At 31.4% G+C, this 26,892-nt stretch overlaps 1 protein-coding gene across 2 annotated transcripts; it reads left to right on the top strand.

The window, feature by feature from the left end:
* Positions 1 to 26,807, top strand: LOC119605731. Of its 2 annotated transcripts, none has more exons than XM_037959009.1 (8): positions 1 to 645; positions 19,361 to 19,449; positions 19,671 to 19,955; positions 21,871 to 22,623; positions 22,846 to 22,975; positions 26,005 to 26,190; positions 26,321 to 26,459; positions 26,533 to 26,807. In XM_037959009.1, exons 2-8 carry the CDS (start codon positions 19,445 to 19,447, stop codon positions 26,661 to 26,663), a joined length of 1,629 nt encoding a protein of 542 aa, XP_037814937.1. In that variant the 5' UTR covers positions 1 to 645; positions 19,361 to 19,444; the 3' UTR covers positions 26,664 to 26,807. The 2 variants fall into 2 exon arrangements, with proteins under 2 accessions (XP_037814937.1, XP_037814938.1); XM_037959010.1 differs by having other exon boundaries at positions 8 to 645; positions 19,570 to 19,955; positions 26,533 to 26,755.
* The last annotated feature ends 85 nt before the right edge of the window (positions 26,808 to 26,892 follow it).

Here is a 26,892-nt window from a genome sequence, read left to right as displayed (position 1 = left end):
CAGTCTTTGTTGGACTTTTATCGTTGACGGTTGTTTAAAACGGATTTATACAACGAAATACTTTTTATAACATTACGAACTAATATTGCTGGCACCCAGTGTTAAAGCTCGCGTTTTTTATGTTATTTATTTTAACTTTGGCAATTGTTGCATGCCACAATGAATTGTTTTAAACATTGTTGTGAGTTACGAGTGAACGTAGTAAAAAAATAGTATCTGTTAATTTCGCTCGCTGTATTTTATATTGTGTGTTAAAAGGTTAAAAGAATTTCAAATGTTTTAATACTGTTTGTTAATTCTAAAATCGTGATTTGAAACTAAAAGAAATTTATAGAAAAAAGCTAAAAAACAACACAGTAAATGGATAAAAAGTCAAGAGGAATGTGAAAATAGTTGTATGATTAAAAATGTTGAAAGTTTGTGTCATGTAGAAAATTGCTCCAATTTTCATGTTGTGTTGAATTTTTAAGTAATTGCTATTTGAATTATCAAAAAATAACGAAAAAACAAAAAAATTAAATTTCTTGGAATTTTTGAAGAAGTTTCGCTGTTGTATATATAATTTAAACATTGATTCGAAATCTACAACTACAAAATTTGGATATTTATTTACATACATGGGATTAATTTTATTAACGTAAAGTGGTAAGTACACATCATTAATGTCATAATAGTGTCATTAGGAACAAAGTCTAATAACATCTATAAATTTACAAAAATGTAAAAGAAGCAAATTTTTTAAATATTTTTTCAATAATATTAATAAGAATATCGAGAGACTATAATTACTACTCTCTATCAATAGATTTGGAAATCAGGAAACGCTACCGACGAACTCACTTAGGCCCATAATCTCAATTTCCTGTTATTATTTAACCGGTAGATATTCTGCCGGTAAAATAATTTTTATTTGAAAACTGTCAATATATCGTTACGATAAAAAAATATCAAGACTTTGAGAAAACATAAAATTAAGCATGAAGAACCAGAAGGAAATACAAAGGTACTTTTTGGTGCTTTAACGAGTGCCCTTTGGGTTTTCTGTAATGTTGAACCTAGAAACAAAAAATTAAGCATGTAGAGCCCGAAGTAAATGATAACCTATAAAAGAGGACTTTTTGGTACTTTCTTTAACTGGTAGTTTTTAAGTTTTCTATATTATTAAACCTAGAAACATGAAATTAACCATGTAGAACCCGGACTAAATGAGAACCTATATAAGATGACTTTTTGCACTTTTTCATTCTCCAAAAGGTACCTTTTAAATTTTCCATAATATTGAACCAAGAAACATGAAATCAGAGATCCTAAAAACATGAATATAGAGCCTAAAATAACCCCATAAAAGGTCGCTTTTTGGTACTTTTTCGTTCTTCAGAAGGTACTTTTCGAATTTTCTGTAACATTGAACCTAGTAACATAAAATTAAACATTCACAGTCCTGGGCGAATGAAAATCTGTAGGTACTTTTTCGTTATTTAAGTGGTACTTTTTAGTTTTTACGCAATAGTGAACATAAAAACATACACAGAGAGAGAAAAATATACACGGCATGTACTAAATTGACACCAAATTTTTCAATAACATCAGTCGTCAAGTATACACATATGTACATATAACAACAACATATAATGACTATAGACTAGACTATAGACTAGACTATAGACTGGACTATAGACTACACTATAGACTAGACTATAGACTGGACTATAGACTAGACTATAGACTAGACTAGACTAGACTAGACTAGACTAGACTAGACTAGACTAGACTAGACTAGACTAGACTAGACTAGACTAGACTAGACTAGACTAGACTAGACTAGACTAGACTAGACTAGACTATAGACTAGACTATAGACTAGACTATAGACTAGACTATAGACTAGACTATAGACTAGACTATAGACTAGACTATAGACTAGACTATAGACTAGACTATAGACTAGACTATAGACTAGACTAGACTATAGACTAGACTAGACTATAGACTAGACTAGACTATAGACTAGACTATAGACTAGACTATAGAATAGACTATAGAATAGACTATAGACTAGACTATAGACTAGACTATAGAATAGACTATAGACTAGACTATAGACTAGACTATAGACTAGACTATAGACTAGACTATAGACTAGACTATAGACTAGACTATAGACTAGACTATAGACTAGACTATAGACTAGACTATAGACTAGACTATAGACTAGACTATAGACTAGACTATAGACTAGACTATAGACTAGACTATAGACTAGACTATAGACTAGACTATAGACTAGACTATAGACTAGACTATAGATAGAATAGACTATAGACTAGACTATAGACTAGACTATAGACTAGACTATAGACTAGACTATAGAATAGACTATAGACTAGACTATAGACTAGACTATAGACTAGACTATAGACTATACTATAGACTAGACTATAGACTAGACTATAGACTAGACTATAGACGACTATAGACTAGACTATAGACTAGACTATAGACTAGACTATAGACTAGACTATAGACTAGACTATAGACTAGACTATAGACTAGACTATAGACTAGACTATAGACTAGACTATAGACTAGACTATAGACTAGACTATAGACTAGACTATAGACTAGACTATAGACTAGACTATAGACTAGACTATAGACTAGACTATAGACTAGACTATAGACTAGACTATAGACTAGACTATAGACTAGACTATAGACTAGACTATAGACTAGACTATAGACTAGACTATAGACTAGACTATAGACTAGACTATAGACTAGACTATAGACTAGACTATAGACTAGACTATAGACTAGACTATAGACTAGACTATAGACTAGACTATAGACTAGACTATAGACTAGACTATAGACTAGACTATAGACTAGACTATAGACTAGACTATAGACTAGACTATAGACTAGACTATAGACTAGACTATGGACTAGACTATAGACTAGACTATAGACTAGACTATAGACTAGACTATAAACTAGACTATAGACTAGACTAATAACTAGACTATAGACTAGACTATAGACTAGACTATAGACTAGACTAGACTAGACTAGACTAGACTAGACTAGACTAGACTAGACTAGACTAGACTAGACTAGACTAGACTAGACTAGACTAGACTAGACTAGACTAGACTAGACTAGACTAGACTAGACTAGACTATAGACTAGACTAGACTAGACTACAGACTAGACTAGACTAGACTATAGACTAGACTATCGACTAGACTATAGACTAGACTATAGACTAGACTATAGACTAGACTGTAGACTAGACTATAGACTAGACTATAGACTAGACTATAGACTAGACTATAGACTAGACTATAGACTAGACTACAGACTAGACTATAGACTAGACTATAGACTAGACTACACTAGACTATAGACTAGACTACAGACTAGACTACACTAGACTATAGACTAGACTAGACTATAGAATAGACTAGATAGACTATAGACTATAATTTATAGACTAGACTATAGACTAGACTATAGACTAGACTATATACTAGACTATAGACTAGACTATAGACTATACTATAGACTAGACTATAGACTAGACTATATACTAGACTATAGACTAGACTATAAACTAGACTATAGACTAGACTATATACTAGACTATAGACTAGACTATAAACTAGACTATAGACTAGAATATAGACTAGACTATAGACTAGACTATAGACTAGACTATAGACTAGACTATAGACTAGACTATAGACTAGACTATAGACTAGACTATGACTAGACTAGACTAGACTAGACTAGACTAGACTAGACTAGACTAGACTAGACTAGACTAGACTAGACTAGACTAGACTAGACTAGACTAGACTAGACTAGACTAGACTAGACTAGACTAGACTAGACTAGACTAGACTAGACTATAGACTAGACTAGACTAGACTACAGACTAGACTAGACTATAGACTATAGACTAGACTAGACTATAGACTAGACTATAGACTAGACTATATACTAGACTATAGACTAGACTATAGACTAGACTATAGACTAGACTATATACTAGACTATAGACTAGACTATAAACTAGACTATAGACTAGACTATATACTAGACTATAGACTAGACTATAGACCCTAGACCCTTTAAAAAAAATATTCACTTTATCAAAGTCATTAATAACTTTGTTGATTGATTCTCTTAAGTAAAGAATTCAATAACTATAACTACAGTTATAATACTAAATTAATCTTTAAACTTTTAAAATTACATTAAAAAAGTTTATATTCCATTATTAAAACTTTTAAGATAAATATGCCTTAAATATTACAAAACGTTTAAGCTACCTTAAAATAGCTTTCAACTAATTTTAACTGTTCCATAACAATACGTTTAAAATTATCAATAAAAACAATTTGAAACTATTTTTAATTCTTTACATTTTCAAAAATTTACTTTATTTATAGTTTAGTTTAGTGATAAACTTTTTAAAGTGCGAACGTTCTATTTTAAATTAAAATTCATAAAAAAACAAACAAACAAAATTTAACAAATGTTAAATTTGCATAAAAATTAAACAAAAAAGAACGGAATTCATATAAAACAAAACAAATAAAAAGAATACAAAGCAAGTAAAAATAAGGGTCCATTAAAAAAAAGTCTGCATAATAATATAAATAACAGTAAATTTTGATAGCTTTACAAGATCATGTCAAATAAATTAAGACACTAAATCAATGAGCTAAAAAAAAGAAGAAGCTCTCTCTTTCTAAAGAGAAACTTGATAACATAAAAATAAGTAGAATATTTACCGTTGACTAATTAATATCGGTTGGGTAAAAGTAACATTAAACGCCGACATCCAATAGGTCAATATAAGATTTATTGGGGTTTCCTAATTTATCTGCCACTAATAGTTAATTTTAAAAAATGGCTCAAATGTACAAATATTTTTAGAATGTAATGCAAAAGAAAGGAAGAGCAAATAGTGATAATTGCCTCTTAGCTATAATTTACCTAAATTCTAAACTCAAATATCAATTTCTTTTGGTATTGTTTTCAAATTCATAAATATTTTTTTCTCCGTTTTAACATTAATTTCTCTATTTTCAGACATCTGTTGTTGTATTTAAATATGAAAATTTGTTCTTTTTATTCTTTTTCCCGTACAAATTAACATAATTAACATAAAGCACAGAATGGTTAAACTCAGTCAAATATTACTAATTATGATATGATAATTATGACCAACAAATATTTAACAATAATAGCAAAGATAATGAAGATAATAATAATGATGAGAAAACTTGCTGATCTTCCACTGACTGATGTCTGTCTATACGTTTATGAACATAAAACACATTTGGTATGACTAAACATAAAGAAAGAGTTGATAGACAAAGTAGTAACATATTTTAGCTTCATTTTTTTAAGTCTTTCCGTTTGGGGAAATGTCTTAGACCTAGTTATTTTGTTTTCTATGTTGCTTCCTATAAGAAATTTGTAAAAAAAAATTCTGATTATGTCGTAGAATTAGAAATTAAGATTTTTGTTTGTCTTTCGTTTGGTTATATGTACTATTGAATTTAAAAACATAATTATAATTTATTATACCGTTGTATAAATAAATATTTAATGAAACGTTAGAAATTCTAAAGCGATAAAGCAAAAGTAGTTAGAGATTTATTAGTTTATTTTAATTGATTATCTATGGGAAATTTATGAATGCGACTAAAAGAGATTAAGGTCAATCTAAGAATACATACAGATTTCTTGGGAAGTATTTGAAAATCTAGAAATTTCTTATTAGACATTAATTATTATTAGTTGTGATGTAGAAGAGAGTGCACAAAAATGTGTACAAAATTTTGCTGTTTTTATATTTTTAATATTTTGAGTATTTATCTGTTTCCATGTTTAAGTTACGTTGAAAGGAGTATGTACTAAGCATATTACATTAGAACCGAAAAAATACATCTACACCGTTGTAAGGCACATCCTTTTTATGATAAATGTTTGTGGAAAAACCTTATACAGCGATACCTTATAGCGATCTATTAATGGAATTATTGTCCAAGGTTTAGAAACTAAATGGTTTCTAATCGTAGTTACTTAGAATTTTCTAATCAGTGTTCCTGAGCTATAAAATATCTCTAATAACATCGCTTCCAAGATATTTCGATTTAATTTCAACAATAGCCTGACAATGACAGAGATAGAGTTTCAGCGTTTCAATACTCTTTTACGCATGCTTGCATGATCTACATTCATCCAAATCCGTTTTGCCCGTAACTCTGTGTGTCCGCGAAACTTCATTCTATACTCTTGGACTTATTCATTCTGAGGAGCATTCGTCAGTTTAATATCATTAAGCTATCTTCTCTTAATAGGAAGTACATTCGCTTTTTCATCGCCAATTATCACCTAGTGGGCTGGGTCCCATGTGATGCAGGGCTTACCAATGGAAGATTAAAAAGTCCAATGAAATTCGACATAACTATAAAAAAACAACAATTAAGAACCAAAACCTATCCTTGCAAATTTTATGACGATCGGTCCACAATTAACCTTATTCCTCAGATGATCTCTTGATTGTAACTAACAAAAGGGAGATTCTGAATATTACGTTTGTGAGTGTTAAGCACTGCAGGATTTTCGAACTAATTGACCAGTATTAGATACTGACCATCCGTATATTGATTTAACAGATGGTAATAAGTATAAGACCACTGTCAATTATAAGAAAGACAAATTGGGATGTAAAGCATAACATGCTATTCTTGCCTTTTGGTTCTCTCCTGAATGACTACACTGAAGCATATCATTCGTCTACTAACCAATAATTGGTCAATTTATGAGTCATCGATAAATCAAAAAGAAAGAGGATCCTCTAAGATCTATCGACTAAGATTATATCATCTTCACAGATTTTACCAAACTATATTTAAAACCCTTGTGGGAGTTGGATTATGTTGAATAGATCGCTCGAAATACTTTATCGTAATCCTAGATAGTAAGCTAACCTGGAATTTGACTATTCACAATCGCATAAACAAGAGCAATGTTTCTATCAAATCCGTAAGGTCTTAAATTGATATTCACCGAAAATATAGAACGTCACTTCATTACTGCATTTCCCTGAGGATGGTCTTTTCACGGTGGTCTTTTTCATCCACTGGGTAGACTTGAGAACGGTCTACCATCGCCCCTGAATCCTTCTATGAAGAAATTAGGTGGCTATTTTTGTACATGGCTGAGCCGGTCCATGTACGAACACTTTGCTAAAGTACTCGAGCTATCTAATCTCTTGCCATAGTAGCCCCGTTGGGGAATAACAGGAGTCATGAGACAAGCTCAATCTAACCCCGACAAAGGAGATGGTATTCACTGGTTACATCAGGTGAAAGCATCCTATTGATGTTATGAGAAATGCTACATCCCTATCCCTACAAAAATTCTCATCATCTAAAGACTCACCTAGTGTATTCCTGGACCTCTTAAAGTCGCCCAACAGCACCTAGAGACGTATTTGGTAGCCCGAAATACCCAAAATAATAAATCAGGATCCCTCTACATGAACCGATCTGTGACAAAGGATGTAGGAATTTCCAAAGTCAACTGAACCCAATAATTGCCCCGACAAATAGTCGCGTAGAATGAATCAATATATTCCTGTTGAGATGGCAACAGCACCGAGAAACTTCCCTGACGCGTAAAAAGGCATACTAAATCAGTACTAATCTCCAATATATGGAGATTTTCCCGGCTCCCTACTACACGACCGGTAAGTAATACCGGTAAAAAATTTGATCGGGTTCAGGAATCCATCATATGCTGCTTTGTACAGAGACCTGTGTCATTTGAAAAGACACATTATCTTTCTGCGAATTTTGGTTCAAACCACAGCTACTACGTGGATCCCGAAGGAATCTCAACCAACTGACCAGCCAGGCAAGTCCTGCGGGCAACTGGCCACCCGTAGTACCAGATTATGTTGTTCTCTGGTTAGGCCAAGGGCTAGCCGAGGAGTGAAGTGACATCACCAGTTTATAGTCCTGGCAGACTAGAGGTACTGGTACACCTTATTACACCGAGATTACAATACACCAAGATGAGGGTCTATCATCAAAGGAACATGCCCCGAGGGGTACTGCATTTCTAACAATGAATCCAGGTGGTTTAATTCTGTAATCAGTGGGTAATACCCAGTATAGACTCCTGTAACTATAAGGAATCTCAACAGATCAGCTGTTAATGGTCCCAAGTGAGCTTCTCATGAAGTAACTGTCTTTGAAGCTAATCTACGACCTCTCTTACAGAACTATTTGATTTTAAACTATTGATAACACTTAAAATGCTATTATTTGATTTGAAAGATTTGGCAGGCAGAACCAGTACTTCTCTAAACCAACGGTTCCCAAATGGGGGTCCGCGGACCCCTAGTGGTCCGTAGTAAAATCCTAGGGGGTCCGCGAAGACGAACGAAAAAAACCATGAATAAACAATATTCTGCTTTTATATGTATGTACAAATATCTCCAATTTTTGTGCAATAATCCCAAATTTTTTGGTGACTTTTTGAATTTTATTTTTTCGGTTGTTTATCAGGAAGAAGCTAGGCCCTACAAATTTATTGTATAACTTTTATAAAGTAAAGTACTGCGTGATTTGTAATTTTTATTTCCTGTATATGTATGTACTGAAATAATGGTTTTTATTTCAGACAAATAATACTCTGCCTTACAATTAAATTAGGGATACAGGTATTCCGGAGTATGGAGTTCAATTCAAAGACAAGCTTATTACAGATTTAAGTTTATCAAATTGTAAGCAAAAGTGTTCTCGTTTGAAAGGACTAAAATTATATATTTCCAAAACAGAGGTGACTCTTTATGCATCTCTTTATAAATATTCCAATCCGACGTGATACACAGATTTTAACTTGATTTTGTCGACCAATACATATTATTAAATTAACATCAGAAAATCCATAGCGTTTCGCGTAAATATGTAGCCAAAAACCATGAAGTAAAATAATTCGTTGGTATTTTAAAATTCAAATTTAAGTTCCAAATTCACAGTACTTTAACAAAGAGTTCAAATCATATATTATGCGGATAACGCATTCCGCAACAACATAGAAGAAGTCCAACTTTCTTATATTATTTTCCCGAAAACTTAGCTCACTTACTCAGTTCACCCTTTGCAATCGCAACAAATTTTTGAAACGTGACTCCTTAAGCACATGTGACAATATTTGATAAAAAAACCTTTTCCTTCAAGAAAAATGAACATGAAGCTCTCACGATCATAAAATTAAACATCATGTTAACATATCAACAAAGAAGTCATTCTATCTTCAAAACATGCAATTGAAAACCTATCTGAAATGTTATATATTCTCAACGTACGGGAATATTTTATAGATATGACATCTCTACATTTATTAGACCTAGGGATTAATGAACTAGGTCAATTTCGGATGGACCAATTATTTAGAACAATAAGATATCAAAATATGTATGGGGGGTCCGCGAAATTAAATAAGTTCTTCAAGGGGTCCGCGAAGTAAAAATCTGTGGGAACCGCTTGCTCTAAACAATAAGTGTTTGGTAAACATTGAAGTTCTGGTTAGAATTAACTTATTCAATATTATTAGAACAACAGGTTTAATTTTTACACAAATGTATGTTCAAAACTATTGTCAGAGAAACATTAATTTTTGGGTCAAACTACATATTAAAACAAAACTATTTATTTAAGAAACTTAAATTTACTTACACTAACTCGATTTTATGTGAAAATCTCAAAAAAACGGAAACTAATTCTCATAAAACCTTTAATAACAACAATTCTCAGAATTTTATGCTTTCTATTTCAAACACAAAATGCTGTTAAACAAATATTAAGAACTGTTCGAAATAAATATCAAATGTTAGAAGTTAGTTTAGTGGTTTAGAATTTATTTTGTAAGGAAATTATTGTTATTGTTCATGTACTAACCAAAAGGTGTCTATTACGACAACATAAAAAAAGAAGTAAATCAAAAAAAGAAATTACTGGTATAAAAATGGAAGAAAAGAAAAAAATTAACATGATTACACAAACTCCGGGGTAATGTTAAAATAATGAAACAAGTATAAATAAAATAAAAAATGAAACAACAACAACAAAAAATGTACAAGAATTTATTTTAGTTTTGTTGTTATTAAAACAATAAAATGATGGTGTAATAAAATCATGTTGGTTTTTAAAAATTTATCTCCCCAAACATTATGTACAAATCATTCATACCACAAACATATGTATGTATGTACTTCAGTTAAAAAGAAAGAACTTTAAATCAACAACTACTACAACAACATCAAAGTACAAATAGAATAAAAAAAGAAGAAGACAATTTAAACGGAAAACGGAAAGGTTCATTAAACCTCCAGCGGACCTTTACTGTGTTTTATTCAGTTTGTTTTTAAACAACAACAGAACAAATATTACATATCATTGCTTAAACAGATTATACGGTACAAAATGACAGACAGACAGACTGACTGACAATCACATATCACTACGTGCATGCTGGTTGACTAACTGATTAACAGGTGTAAGAATAGTTCTTTGCAAAACGGGTGTGTTTGAAAGTAGTGTTAATGTAATTTAGGACAATTGTTCCGCCACAATTATCTAGGGGGACTATTTCATCACCCTGAAAATCAGATGCTAATGGTACAGAATAGTTAATAGGTTTTACCTCTAGTGCCCTTCATGTACTACATATGTACTATCGGGGTGCTACCAACATCTCAGATTTCTTATTACTTTTTGTGACTACTGGAACTAATAAGCTAGCAGTTTTGGTTATTTATCAGTCTTTTTCAGTAAAATTACAATCATACCCAGTCTGATATAAAGCACACAATCAATTAACACACCGGCACTCTATATAGCAATCATGAGGCTCTATGGTCAAACCCCTTGCCAATATTTCTGAGGGAAAGAGGTATTGCCAGTGCTTCAGATGCACAGGAATTAAAACTTCAGGAGTTTTTAAACAGAATTTTGACCAGAGTTTGTCATCTGGTACCACTAGAACCAGGGATCATATTGTGACTGTGATAAAACCTAAATAGCAGGAATAGCATATTGTTTTAAGGTCTGATATATGGACTAGTGGCATATTTTCCGTTATCCATACCGTATCAAAAGGTTTCGGCTGAACGGTGTAGATCGAATATTAAACTGAACATATTAAAGTTGGTTGCGGGTTCTCAAAAGGAGAATAGTCTGCGGTTTTCAGGGGGCCATTTGACTCATAGACATCAGTATCGTTTCAGTGGGAGCTTTATAAGAGTTGTATTTGGTCCAATGAGTCATGGATATAATTGAAAGTGTTCTTTGTAGAGGAGCCCTTAAAAGTTCATCCTGATGGTGAGATACACGTTAAACACTGAACATTTCTTGTTTAAACCCGCTTCCAATCAACGATTGTGACCGATAAGGGTTACACCCTTAGTTATCCGTAATAGGAATTAAAGGCCGTTTAGTTGTTTCAGTAAATACAAAGGATGAAAAAGTTTTGATAGTTAAAATAATTTCTCACGCAGTTGATTGTAAAATGAACGTCCATATTAATCAAGGTCCCTTAATCCAAAGTTCTGGCTGGTTATTATAAGGTCAAACTATAGAAATGAGAAGAGAATGACGAACATTTCAATACGGTTCTCAAACATCTGTATCGGATTTCCAACTAAAATAAAAAAGTCTAAATCAATTCAGAATCAGGGATCTTAAACTATATACAGCAGAGCCTCTATCAAAAAAAAAATGGATAAAGTGAAACTCCGGACACTGTAGCTACTATTGCATTAATTTCTAAGAACTAACAATCTTCATTAAATGGAGATTTTTTTAGCATAAGTTCAATTGGAAACCGATGATAGGAGAACGTGTAGTAAATTTGACAACGTATGGGTTTTCTCCGAAAAGCATATCTAAGTATGAAGACATTTTGAGTGAATCCATCCTTAAAAATGAATTCAGAAATTCAGTCTCCTGGACCTAATTCTTTAAAATTTTCCATTCAATGTTCCTTAGCGATGTTATATCCGTTATAAGATCAAGTTTGGATCTTATTTCGACAAAGACTCGTCAATGGCAAAAAAGTGTTTCAGTATTTCCTTAACGATGTTATATCCGTTAAATTTGGGTCTTATTTCGACAAAGGCACTTCATTTGTAGAGAAAGGGCTACAGTGTTTCACTATCCTCACCACATGCTCTGCAGTCGTTATGGTCTCAGTCCTGTATGTCTATTCAGTATAAGCACTTTCAAACTAACCTCGGACTAGCTCCCACTGATAAGACTTGTAGTTCTCCTTTAGTTTGGGTTATTCCACACGATGTAAAAAAAAGACTACAAAACACTTTTCATTAAAACACCCTTTTTCCCATAAATGCATCTAAAGTCTAAATAGAATAAAATTTAGATAAAAATGTGGCAGAAAAGTGTTTCAGTATTTCCTTCTATTGTTGACAAAGGCTCTTCATTTGTAGAGAAAGGGTTACAGTGTCTTACTACCCTCACCACATGCTCTGCAGTCGTTATGGTCTCAGTCATGTATGTCTATTCAGTATAAGCACTTTCAAACTAACCTCGGACTAGCTCCCACTGATAAGACTTGTAGTTCTCCTTTAGTTTGGGTTATTCCACACGATGTAAAAAAAAGACTACAAAACACTTTTCATTAAAACACCCTTTTTCCCATAAATGCATCTAAAGTCTAAATAGAATAAAATTTAGATAAAAATGTGTCGTCTCATAGTTACACCGATGTGTCATTTATGATTTTATCTCTTTTTTATCATATCTGTTGCATTTTAAACAAAATACAAGCGAATTCTATTTAGATACATACATGTTATAATTATTTTCTTGTGTGTTCACTGTGCAAGAGTAATTTAAAAATAATTAATTATAATTATCATATTTGTCATGAGATTGTTTGTCCAAAACTCAGCCAAAAATACTCTTGCGCTTATAATGACAATAAATAATAATTATTGTAAACACCTGTGTTTAAACTTCCGTTTGTTATAAACTATTATAACATATTTTCAAATGAATACAATCATTTTTACAATATTTTTTCTCCAACTTATAAAACAATTTATAACAATTTAGAGCAATTTAACGAATATTTTTGTTAATTTATTTTTATTTTTCTTTTTGGAAAACAATTTTATTATATTTTCCCACCATATAAAAAAATGCTATTGTTTTCTTAAATATTATTAAGTATTATTTTTGTTATAAATTTACACCCACCAACTCTAACTGTTTGTGATTTTTAGTATTTATCTCATAACATAAATCGTTCAACAAAATTGTTGCATGTGCAACATGCATTCATTTTTTAGGTAGACCATTAAAATATATATTTTAGTAGTTACGCTTAAAAGAATTTTGAGCAAAAATTGCTTAATGTTTGGTTTCTCTACTAAATTATTTAACCCTAAAAAAAAATAAATAATATTATTCACCCTTTATCAATGGTTTATAAGTGGTATTTTGTATAAATAATTTTATGATAGCATAAGTTTCGGGGTAAATAATTTACATAATTTTTAAAATTGTTATGGAAATTTGTTAATAAATAAAAGATTAAAGTTGTCAAATATTGTACATCGAATTGAGAAGTAAAAATCTATTAAGAAAATTTTCATATTTGAGATGTGAAACAAGACACCTAGACAATATTGGACCTGTTGTTTCATGTTAGTGGGTCCTTTTAAAATTCTAAGAGAATCTAGACATGTCTGTCTGACGTAGAGACCAGAGAAATGGACCTAGGAAAGTTAAATTTTACCAAAATATTTTACATTGATCAGAAATGTTTGGTACTGAACTTGGTCATTATCAATCCACGTTTTCACATAGTCACCATACAAGTAGCCCCCTGGAATATGCTTTAAATTGTCATAAAAATTTCAATTAGACAGTAAATGTTATGAAATTTTAAGAATCCAAAAACTAGTTTCTAATGTAAGATTGACTTTAACCTATAATTGATCCTATAGAGTAAACCTTTATAAAATTTCATTAACACTCATAACTGCATTACAAATAACAGTATAACAACGACGGTAACTTTCATAGGAACATATACATATATCCCTACTTAATTTTATGAGGATTGGTAACATAACTGACCCCATTCCCAATATAAGGTCCCCTCCTGAAAATTACTTAAACGCTCATAAGGTCCCATTCAGAAAAAGAATTTAACTCTCATAACTTACATAAAAGTAGTTCAATATGAACAAGTTTTATAGAAACTAAAATCTCCATACTTAAGGATCGGTAACATTACTGATCCCATTCCCAATATAAGGTCCCCTTCTGAATATAACTTTAACGCTCATAACAAGCTTGCAGTTGCCTATAAAGCAATGAAATTTGAGTTAAACAAGACTTATAGGTACTTAAATCTCAAATTTCATAAGAATCAGTCCATATTAAATGCAAGCCTCCATATAAAATCCGTTTCAGGGTTCATAATAGTCTTAAGAAATCATGTAAGGAGATTAAAATCATCTTCATCAATTTTATGTGGATTGGTTCATAATGGCATTGAATATTTAGTTTATATATTACGTAAATGTTATACAAATATAATAATACATTTACGTTTAAGGGTTAATTTCCTTCATTATATATTCTAAGTGTCATTTAAATCGGTTGAGAACAAGATAATATTTCAAGAAAATTTCGCAATATTGCATAGCATAAGTTTGACCTTCACAGTTTATGGGTTAACATTATTCGATTTTACTAAAACTTCAGATATACATATGTTTCTAATTACCAGGAATATTATATTATAAAAAGATTTTATATGAAAAGGTATTAAATATTACCAAAAAATTGTTTTCTCCGAAATACTCCAAATTAAAATCGCAGGTGTCGCTAATCTGTGAAAGATATCGATCTAATTTCTTTACTATTTAATCCCTTCTTTATTGTCCATAAGTCATATGGAGATTTTAGCAAAATTAAAAAAAATGTTAACAAAATTGTTAAAAGTTTGAAACTAAAGTTTTAAAACGGCCGACTGAAGGGTTTTCCATTTATGACTATACCCCATTACACTATCTAATGAAGATAAAAACTCACATTTAATACGATTATATTTAATGTAATGACATAGGTTTGGTTAGGTTAGGTTTGACAGAAAGAGAGATGGTGAATGGGAAAAGGGATAGAAGGAAAATGTGAAGAGAACCCTAGAAGTAATGATATAGAGACTTAAGGTTAAAAACATACGTCCAGCTTAGTGTGAAATTGTAGTTCACAACCATTTTGACAAGTTCAGGAATGCAGAAAGCCGTTCTAACTAAACATTCAACAGATCTGATAATCATAAAAATAAGTTGACCTTAAGGTTCAAAAAAGGGCCATTTCCAAACAGTAACAGAGAAGTTGGGCTACCGTCTCCTCTTCATCCTCATTTTGACAACTTCTTGTAGTGACATAGTTTTATTAGAATACATATTTCCCAAAATTTTTTTAATATTGCTCATTTATGTGTTTTTTAATACTAAATGATCTAAGGAATTTGTAAGAACTTTTACAATTTTTGGCTGATTTTTGTATTTACATCTTATTGGAACGATTGTGGTTTTTCAGAACATAATTTTCAGTCCTTTTGAGTTTTTCAATGTTAAAAAATCATTTATATTATTTTAGTTAAAGTATAAAAAACATTTGTATATTTCATAAATAATTTAGACACTTACCTTTATTATAAACGATGTTTTATACAAGTTTCCTTTATATTATTAGCAGGTATGTATCCATAAAATGTCAAAATGAAAGTCATAACTAATGCATTTAAATTGAATAATTTTTTTATTATATTTTTTAATGATGATTCCTAAAACATTTTGAGCCGTTCGGTACCCGGACCGATTACAGAAATAACATTTTGTTAATTTTCATAAACTAAATACATAACTATATTTTTGAATCAAACATGTAAACTAAAATAATGATTCCTTTCTTAATTATTATTTATTTTAAATTTTTTATGATTTTTCGTAATTATTTCTTAAAATAAATTTTTAGATTAAAAAAAAAACATTTAGATACTTTTTAACATATTTCCCTTTCCGCCTTATTTAATTTTTACACACACACACTCACACAAAAACACAATACGTATTTATTTGCTTTTTACTTATTTCCTCTTGCCCCTTTATTTACTTTTACTTTTTTTCTCATTTCAATGAGAAAACAAAAACAAAAATATTGCACTAACAAGCTTTTCTCAAAACACAAATTCACTCTTTACTTTTTTCACTATTTAAGTATTTGGCAAAAGTCGGTCACAACCGTCAACGAGTCATACGCGCAACGCCAAGTTGTTGCTTTTGTTTATTAACTGCTGTCCACTTCACGAAGGAGATGATACAAAAAAAAAAAAAAAAAAACAAACGACACAACAAAAACAACACTCATCATTTCTAGAACAAATTAGACATTTTCAAGCAATTGCAATTTTCAATTGCAGATTTTTCATGCTAAACTAATAGAAAGCAATTACATTTTATATTTATTTCATAATATATTAATTAAATTATATTTTAACACTATTTTTATAACCGAAACACTATTATTTCCTTTTTAATTTAATTAAATAACGAGAGACAGCAGTTAATGCGACCTTAGACACGTACCGTTTTACTAAAACTAATTTTATTACAGTTTGAAAGCCATTGCTAAAAGGAAGTAGATGACAGTTTGAATTACATATGAATTAACATAATAGAAGGAAGTGACAGTTGGAAAGGGAGTTTTGATTGTTCTTTAATATTGCAAGTAAAATGTTGAAAATTAATAAAAAACAAGTAAGAAATTATAGTCGGGCGAGACCGACCATATAATACCCTACACCTTTGACAAAAATATAATGTGATTTAGTTGCCATAATAAAGCATTTAAGTTGAATAGTACCTTGCCTTAGATATACATACTTAAGCCGTTTATTGTTGAATAAAATTGTGGACATTTAAGTGAAATTTTGATGCGGGCTTTTCATAGGGGCTAGGGTCATATGAGAACCTATTATTATGGAATTCGTGGGGGTCATCAAGTCTTGTATACAACTTGGTTATTGCAGCTTTTTGTCGAGATATGAGTATATTAAACATAATTATGAACTTAAAATCCCTATTCGGCGGGTTCAGTTGTAAGGGGGCTAGGTGAAATAATGGACCGATGTGAACCATTTTCAACAGGCTTCATCTACGGTACCATAAAAGATCATGTGCCAAATTTCATTGAATTATCTGCAAAATTGCGACCTGTAGTTTGATTACAAGTTTTAAAAGCCCTATTCGGGGGTTCAGTTGTATGGGGGCTAGGTGAAATAATGAACCGATGTAAACCATTTTCAACAGGCTTCATCTACGGTACCATAAAAGATCATGTGCCAAATTTCATTGAATTATCTTCAAAATTGCGACCTGTAGTTTGATTACAAGTTTTAAAAGCCCTATTCGAGGGGTTCAGTTTTATGGGGGCTAGGTGAAATAATGGACCGATGTAAACCATTTTCAACAGGCTTCATCTACGGTACCATAAAAGATCATGTGCAAATTTCATTGAATTATCTCCGAAATTGCGACCTGTAGTTTGATTACAAGTTTTAAAAGCCCTATTCGGGGGTTCAGTTGTATTGGGGCTAGGTGAAATAATGTACCGATGTTAACCATTTTCAATAGGCTTCGTCTACGGTACCATAAAAGATCATGTGCTAAATTTCATTGAATTATCTCCGAAATTGCGACCTGTAGTTTGATTACAAGTTTTAAAAGCCCTATTCGAATGGTTCAGTTGTATGGGGGCTAGGTGAAATAATGGACCGATCTTAACCATTTTCAATAGGCTTCGTCCCTGGGATAATAGAAGATCATGTACCAAATTTCATAGAATTATCTTCAAAATTGCGTAGTTTGATTACAAGGTTTACATGGACGGACGGACGGACGGACAGACGGACGGACATAGCTAAATCGACTCAGAAAATGATTCTGAGCCGATTGGTATACTTTAAGGTGGGTGTCGGACCAATATTATTGTGCGTTACAAACATCAGCACAAACCCAATATACCCTCCCCACTAAAGTGGTGTAGGGTATAAAAAAAATTGCAACATTATAATCATGGCCGAAATATTGTTAACAAAATCAAGTATTCGACTGTTTTATATTTACAAGAAAGTCGATTTATCGACTGTGGATAATTTTGTGTGGAAAATTAAGCAGGGATGGGAAAAAAGGTTTAATTATACCCTACACCATTTTAGTGGGGAGGTTATATTGGGTTTGTGCTGATATTTGTAACGCACAATAATATTGGTCCTATACCCACCTTAAAGTATACCAATCAGAATAATTTTTTGAGTCGATTTAGCTATGTCCGTCTGTCCGTCCGTCCGTCCATGTAAACCTTGTAATCAAACTACCGGTCGCAATTTTGAATATAATTCAATGAAATTTGGTACATAATCTTCTATTATCCCAGGGACGAAGCCTATTGAAAATGGTTAAGATCGGTCCATTATTTCACCTAGCCCCCATACAACTGAACCCCCCAATAGGGCTTGTAATCCTTGTAATCAAACTACAGGTCGCAATTTTGGAGATAATTCAATGAAATTTGGCACCTGATATTTTATGGTATCGTACACGAAGTTTATTGAAAATGTTTAACATCGGTTCATTATTTCACCTAGCCCCCATACAACTGAACCCCCTTTTAAACCTAGTAATCAAACTACAGGTCGCAATTTTGGAGATAATTCAATTTGGCACATGATCTTTTATGGTGCCGTACATGAAGCCTGTTGAAAATGGTTTACATCGGTCCATTATTTCACCTAGCCCCCATACAACTGAACTGTTTAATATACTCATATCTCGACAAAAAGCTGCAAAAACCAAGTTGTATATAAGACTTGAGGACCCTCACGAATTCCATAATAATAGGTTCTCATGTGACCCTAGCCCCTATAAAAAGCCCCCATCAAAATTTCACTTAAATGTCCACAATTTTATTCAACAATAAACGGCTTAAGTATGTATATCTAAGGCAAGGTACAATTCAACTTAAATGCTTTATTATGGCAACTAAATCACATTATATTTTTGTCAAAGGTGTAGGGTATTATATGGTCAGCCTCGCCCGACTATAATTTCTTACTTGTTTTTTACTGCTATTTTTTTAATGCTAATGGGGTATTATTTGTAACTCTGAACCTAATCAACTAATAAAACTAAATAATTAAATATATTATCTCTCCCTCTTTACATTTTCAGTTCCCTTAAATTTCCTCCAACTCGTGACTCATCTTAGAATTTTTGATGTAACACAAACCAAAAGGATCTTGTAATACAAACATTATGCTGTAAGATTTCTTTTAAACAAAAATACATATATATTTTTTAACGTGAATCCAACATTAATTAAATTCATTACTTGTATATAAAAAAAATAATTCTCATTAGCACTTATTTCATTATAACAGAAACAAAAACTACTTTGTTTTTTGAATTTATTTTATTGAAACAAAACCAAAACCAAAACAATCAAAAATCTCAAGATAAATAACATCCACTAAATACGCAGGAGACAAATCTTATTGAAAAATCACCAAGAATCTTTATCAATGGCTGACAGTCGCGAAAGAATACGAGGGCCTTCACGTGATGGTCGTGAATTTCTTACAAGTCCTCGTCAAGTTTTGAGACGTTTAATGTTACTGTCCGAGGGTCGTCAATATCGTGAAGCTGCTGGTGTGGTTGGTCGTTTGGGTCCTTCTGTTTTGAGATCTGTTATTGCTGAACTGCCTATAGATTTGTTGTTGGAGCATTTGCCGCACAGTGCTTATTTATTGGAATCGTTTTTCTCAAGGTGAGATAAGAATTGAAATTATTAAAAACTGGGCAGCAGAAAATTCGCAAATAATAGAATGTATGTGATAGGTCCTTTTTAAGAATCTAGCGATTAGTTAGTTAGTTGGTTGGTTGTGGTCTGCGGTGGGTTAGTGGTCAGTGTTCAAGTGTGGTAGACCGGAGGTGGTGGGTTCGATTCCCACCTGAGGCACTGATTAAGGAGCGCACAACAGGCTCGACAGAGGCCTAGGTGTATTGCTTCGGATTTGTTAGTTAGTTAGTTAGTAGTTAGTTAGTAGTTAGTTAGTTAGTTAGTTAGTAGTTAGTTAGTTAGTTAGTTAGTTAGTTAGTTAGTTAGTTAGTTAGTTAGTTAGTTAGTTAGTTAGTTAGTTAGTTAGTTAGTTAGTTAGTTAGTTAGTTAGTTAGTTAGTTAGTTAGTTAGTTAGTTAGTTAGTTAGTAGTTAGTTAGTTAGTAGTTAGTTAGTTAGTTAGTTAGTTAGTTAGTTAGTTAGTAGTTAGTTAGTTAGTTAGTTAGTTAGTTAGTAGTTAGTTAGTTAGTTAGTTAGTTAGTTAGTTAGTAGTTAGTTAGTTAGTAGTTAGTTAGTTAGTTAGTTAGTTAGTAGTTAGTTAGTTAGTTAGTTAGTTAGTTAGTTAGTTAGTTAGTTAGTTAGTTAGTTAGTTAGTTAGTTAGTTAGTTAGTTAGTTAGTTAGTTAGTTAGTTAGTTAGTTAGTTAGTTAGTTAGTTAGTTAGTTAGTTAGTTAGTTAGTTAGTAGTTAGTTAGTTAGTTAGTTAGTTAGTTAGTTAGTTAGTTAGTTAGTTAGTTAGTTAGTTAGTTAGTTAGTTAGTTAGTTAGTTAGTTAGTTAGTTAGTTAGTAGTTAGTTAGTTAGTTAGTTAGTTAGTTAGTTAGTTAGTTAGTTAGTTAGTTAGTTAGTTAGTTAGTTAGTTAGTTAGTTAGTTAGTTAGTTAGTTAGTTAGTTAGTTAGTAGTTAGTTAGTTAGTTAGTTAGTTAGTTAGTAGTTAGTTAGTTAGTTAGTTAGTTAGTTAGTTAGTTAGTTAGTTAGTTAGTTAGTTAGTTAGTTAGTTAGTTAGTAGTTAGTTAGTTAGTTAGTTAGTTAGTTAGTTAGTTAGTTAGTTAGTTAGTTAGTTAGTTAGTTAGTTAGTTAGTTAGTTAGTTAGTTAGTTAGTTAGTTAGTTAGTTAGTTAGTTAGTTAGTTAGTTAGTTAGTTAGTAGTTAGTTAGTTAGTTAGTTAGTTAGTTAGTTAGTTAGTTAGTTAGTTAGTTAGTTAGTTAGTTAGTTAGTTAGTTAGTTAGTTAGTTAGTTAGTTAGTTAGTTAGTTAGTTAGTTAGTTAGTTAGTTAGTTAGTTAGTTAGTTAGTTAGTTAGTTAGTAGTTAGTTAGTTAGTTAGTTAGTTAGTTAGTTAGTTAGTTAGTTAGTTAGTTAGTTAGTTAGTAGTAGTTAGTTAGTTAGTTAGTTAGTTAGTTAGTTAGTTAGTTAGTTAGTTAGTTAGTTAGTTAGTTAGTAGTTAGTTAGTTAGTTAGTTAGTTAGTAGTTAGTTAGTTAGTAGTAGTTAGTTAGTTAGTTAGTTAGTTAGTTAGTTAGTTAGTTAGTTAGTTAGTTAGTTAGTAGTTAGTAGTTAGTTAGTTAGTAGTTAGTTAGTTAGTTAGTTAGTTTAGTTAGTTAGTTAGTTAGTAGTTAGTTAGTTAGTTAGTTAGTTAGTTAGTTAGTTAGTTAGTTAGTAGTTAGTTAGTTAGTTAGTAGTTAGTTAGTTAGTTAGTTAGTTAGTTAGTTAGTTAGTTAGTTAATAACTTCCGGTAATATACCTAACAAATGGTTGAGCATAATACTCTAACTTGTTACAGGAAATTTCTTAGCAGATCAAAAAAAAGCTTTTTTCCATTTACCTATATTTTAACTAACATATAATCTTCTAGATTAATTGCTGTTAATCCCTCCCCCAAACCCGATGTACCCACTGAAGCTGTACTCTGGCAATTGGTTAGATTATTCTCAAATCCCCACGATCCAGGGCTAAAGCAACGATGTTCAAAACTCCTACAATCTTTAGTACAATATGAACCGAATTTAAGACAGACTATACGTGAGACCCGCAAATCTTTCAATGATGCCGTACAAGGTTTAGGTGTTCATGGCTTAACAACAGATTCCTCTGGTCAATTGATATCTCTGCATATAGCTTTAAAAACAGAACTACAAAGACATGTAGACACATACAAATTGGCGCTACACAAATTGGAGGAGTTAAGTATGATCACCATAAATCAAGATCCTGCACATTCGTCACATCAACGTTTGTTAGGCATAAGTTATGGTGATATACAACAGAGACTTATCGATAATAAGACCCTATTGACAATACTCGATAAACCAGCCTTAAAACAATTAACTAGTCTCATAGAAAACCTGTCACAAAGAGTGGAAAATGATAAAGAGGTCTTAAAAGCGGTGGGCCAGGTGAAAAGGGTGGACATGCAAGCCAATGTGGACAAAAGGCCAGCTGCTGGTTTGCTTATGAACTTCTCACGTGGCTGTGAGATTATTTTACAAATGATGGGTGCCGAAGGTATAGAGGTCACTCCAACAAATGTCAAAAGTATGGGTTCACCGAATGGTAGCAGTTGTTCAGATGGTTATCATTCAGATGATTCAGCTAATGAGGAAATAAGGTAAGATGTGTCAAAAATATAAACGTATAACATAAACGCCTTCAATTTGAAAACAAAATTTCTTTTTGAATTCAAATTTTGCGTTACATTTGCTTAAACAACACCTAAACGCTTTCGCTTGTTAATCTTATTTTTTGTGATTTCAGTTAAAGTACACATTTCAATTGCTAAATAATACTTTATAATTTTTTTTCTTTTCTTTTTTGTTTTTCTCTTTTTTAGCGGCATGGTTTCACAGTATCGTTTATTGTATTTAGAAAATAGGACAGATACTTTGGAGGCATTGGACAGTATGCCGCAGCTGAAACACGTTCATAATTTAAAAGCGAAAATCTTATTCTCAATTATAGTGGTAAGTTGTTATTTTAGTTTTGGTCGATTTTTGTAAATTTTATTTGGCCGGGCTTGTCTCTTTAAGCTATTAAATATGTTAAAAATGTTAATTTAGTAGATCGCGATCGTGATGAAATGCGTAATGAAGACATAACAATAAATGTTGGGGAGTTAAAACTGTCAAAAAAAAAATTTAAATTCAAATCGTGACAATTGACAGCGATCTTCACATAAAATTTAATTTTTGCCAAAAGAACTTTTCTATTTTTTCAGTAGACATTAAAAATCAATTGTTCCAATTTTTATAATCTATCACAGAAACAACTGAAAATGCGTTTCAACCGAACTTCAGTTGCATTACCAGCTTCAAAATAAGAGAACGATTTCAGTGTAAAAATGTCCGTCCGATTATGTTTCCATCAAAATCTGGTGCGCACTCTACAGGTCGCAACCTTAAGACGAAGCATATTTAAAATTCATGAAATCGTTCCATTATTTCACCTAGCCGTACCCCCTGAATAGGGCTCCTGAGCTCATAATTATGTTAAATGTTCTAGTATCTACAAAAATCGCAATAACTTGTAAGTCAAAATATTACTACCGATTTTCGTAATGACCAGACCTAGTTTGGCTCTGCCCTCCTTACAAAGTCCTCTTTAGTAAATGGAGATCAATAATTGAATTATTAGCACTAGTATCAATTTTAATGTAAACGGCAATCCATAGAACATATATAAGGATAGGTCCATAATTACCCTTGACCTCGTATAATCCCGCTTTCAGAAAGCACTTTTTTGTCGAGAAAATATTTTGCATCAGCATTCATGTAAGTGAAAATTATATAAAGAGTACTTGGGTAAATGGAGGATCGTAATTTTTTGTCCACTGCATTATATTAAAAACAAAATTAAGAAAAACAATTCAATTACTTTTATTACACTTTATAATATTTGAACATAAAACACCCAAATCCGATAGTAAAAAACTTTTGCTTTTGTTAACGACATCATTGTTAGCAAAATGTTTATTATTAACTAACTTTCGATTTCTATAAAAGAAACTTATAAAATTTTTACTAATAGATAAGTGGACTGAACAAGTTTAAAGTATTACTTCTCTTGTATATCTATATAAAAACTCAATAATCAAGCACTTTATTAACGGTGAGTGTTTCTATAAAAAAAACCAACATCTTCTGGAGGCGATATGCAAAATTTAGTAAAACTACAAACCTGATGATGATCACAAACAGGGATGGAAAATTTAAATTTTGAAATACTTATGTAGTAAATACTAACTTATAACAAATTAAGTATTTTTTTAGGGTTTTAAGTACTAAACTAATTTTCAGACTATACATGATGCATGATTATACACCAGACTATAGACTAGCCTATAGACTAGACTAGACTATAGACTAGACTAGACTAGAATAAACTATAGACTAGACTATAGACTAGACTATAGACTAGACTATAGACTAGACTATAGACTAGACTATAGACTAGACTATAGACTAGACTATAGACTAGACTATAGACTAGACTATAGACTAGACTATAGACTAGACTATAGACTAGACTATAGACTAGACTATAGACTAGACTATAGACTAGACTATAGACTAGACTTTAGACTAGACTATAGACTAGACTAGACTATAGACTAGACTATAGACTATAGACTAGACTATAGACTATAGACTAGACTATAGACTATAGACTAGACTATAGACTAGACTATAGACTAGACTATAGACTAGACTATAGACTAGACTATAGACTAGACTATAGACTAGACTATAGACTAGACTATAGACTAGACTATAGACTAGACTATAGACTAGACTATAGACTAGACTATAGACTAGACTATAGACTAGACTATAGACTAGACTATAGACTAGACTATAGACTAGACTATAGACTAGACTATAGACTAGACTATAGACCAGACTATAGACTAGACTAGACTAGACGATAGACTAGACTATAGACTAGACTATAGACTAGACTATAGACTAGACGATAGACTAGACTATAGACTAGACTATAGACTAGACTATAGACTAGACTATAGACTAGACTATAGACTAGACTATAGACTAGACTATAGACTAGACTATATAGACTAGACTATAGACTAGACTATAGACTAGACTATAGACTAGACTATAGACTAGACTATAGACTAGACTATAGACTAGACTATAGACTAGACTAGAGACTAGACTATAGACTAGACTATAGACTAGACTATAGACTAGACTATAGACTAGACTATAGACTAGACTATAGACTAGACTATAGACTAGGACTATAGACTAGACTATAGACTAGACTATAGACTAGACTATAGACTAGACTATAGACTAGACTATAGACTAGACTATAGACTAGACTATAGACTAGACTATAGACTAGACTAGACTATAGACTAGACTATAGACTAGACTATAGACTAGACTATAGACTAGACTATAGACTAGACTATAGACTAGACTATAGACTAGACTATAGACTAGACTATAGACTAGACTATAGACTGACTATAGACTAGACTATAGAACTAGACTATAGACTAGACTATAGACTAGACTATAGACTAGACTATAGACTAGACTATAGACTAGACTAACTATAGACTAGACTATAGACTAGACTATAGACTAGACTATAGACTAGACTATAGACTAGACTATAGACTAGACTATTGACTAGACTATAGACTAGACTATAGACTAGACTATAGACTAGACTATAGACTAGACTATAGACAAGACTATAGGTTATATAGTAGACAGTTTAGATGTTAGAAAAAGTACATTAAATGTACCGGCGGTAACGCTGTATTTTTAAGTATCAAAAAGTACTGAAAAAAGTACTATAGTACTGAATTTTCCATGTCTGATTACAAATCAAAGCAAAGAAAGTCAATAAAATTAACAAGATTGAGTGAAAATAATAATGATTACATAGATTAAAGTTTATAAATAAAGTGATAAACTATGATGGTTAATAATAAAATATATACATTTTATTTTTACAGCTTTCATTCCGTTTGTGTCATGGTATGCGTGAACGTAAGGTTATGGAAGTAAGACGCACCTTAAATTGTCCACTGGACAGTACAAATGAAGTAACATTGTCTTTGGATCGTTCCACCCGACAACATTTACACGACACCATCGATTCTTTTCCCTTGGGTGAAATTGAAAGATCTGTGTTTAATCAGGTAAATATAACGACATTTCAAAATGTGAATTAGTCCATCAAAATAAGAATTTTTAAAGGATTTAGTGTATACAAAAACCTGTTTGGTGCGGATTACATATAAAGAATTATATTTGTATTATTCTTCTTAGGTCCTTTCAACTTTACACGAATACCCTTGTTTGGAATCTTGCCCTCCCCTTATACATTTTGTCAGTGCTTGTGCACGTTTAGCCTGGAAAATGGTTAATCAAAAGGTGCCCTATTATTTGGATAATGATTTTAATTTGGGTAAGTTTGGTACTTTATAGCAAACCCCTTCTAAACTTCTAATACTGCAAAATCGTTCTTTTATAATTTCCAGGTTTTCTACGTCCTGAAAAACATGAACGTCATGCTCTAGCAGATCGGCGCTCGGATTTAATACGCGCTTTTCTATGGCCCGCTCTAATGCAGAACAATCATTGTGTTTTTAAGGCAATAGTAACAACTTGAACCAGCAATAGTTCTTTTAAATATAAAAAAATTTATTATTATTATATTTTTTTAATAATTTTGTAAATATTTATTATTAATTATTATGCAAATAAAATAAATAAAATTTAATCATATGAATGTATACGTAAATCTAAATAAAATATTCGTAAAACACAAATATCAATTACATATTTTGTTTAAGACAGCAATTTTTTTTCTTATCTGAGATCATTTCAGTACAAATTCT

The sequence above is a fragment of the Lucilia sericata genome, unplaced genomic scaffold (genome assembly GCF_015586225.1).
Source record: "Lucilia sericata isolate MDLA Ls3-8-SP2 unplaced genomic scaffold, ASM1558622v1 Contig000513F_arrow, whole genome shotgun sequence".
Taxonomy (NCBI): Eukaryota; Metazoa; Arthropoda; class Insecta; order Diptera; family Calliphoridae; genus Lucilia; species Lucilia sericata.
Note: the sequence above shows the minus strand (reverse complement) of the source record. Positions and strands in the feature narration are given on the sequence as shown.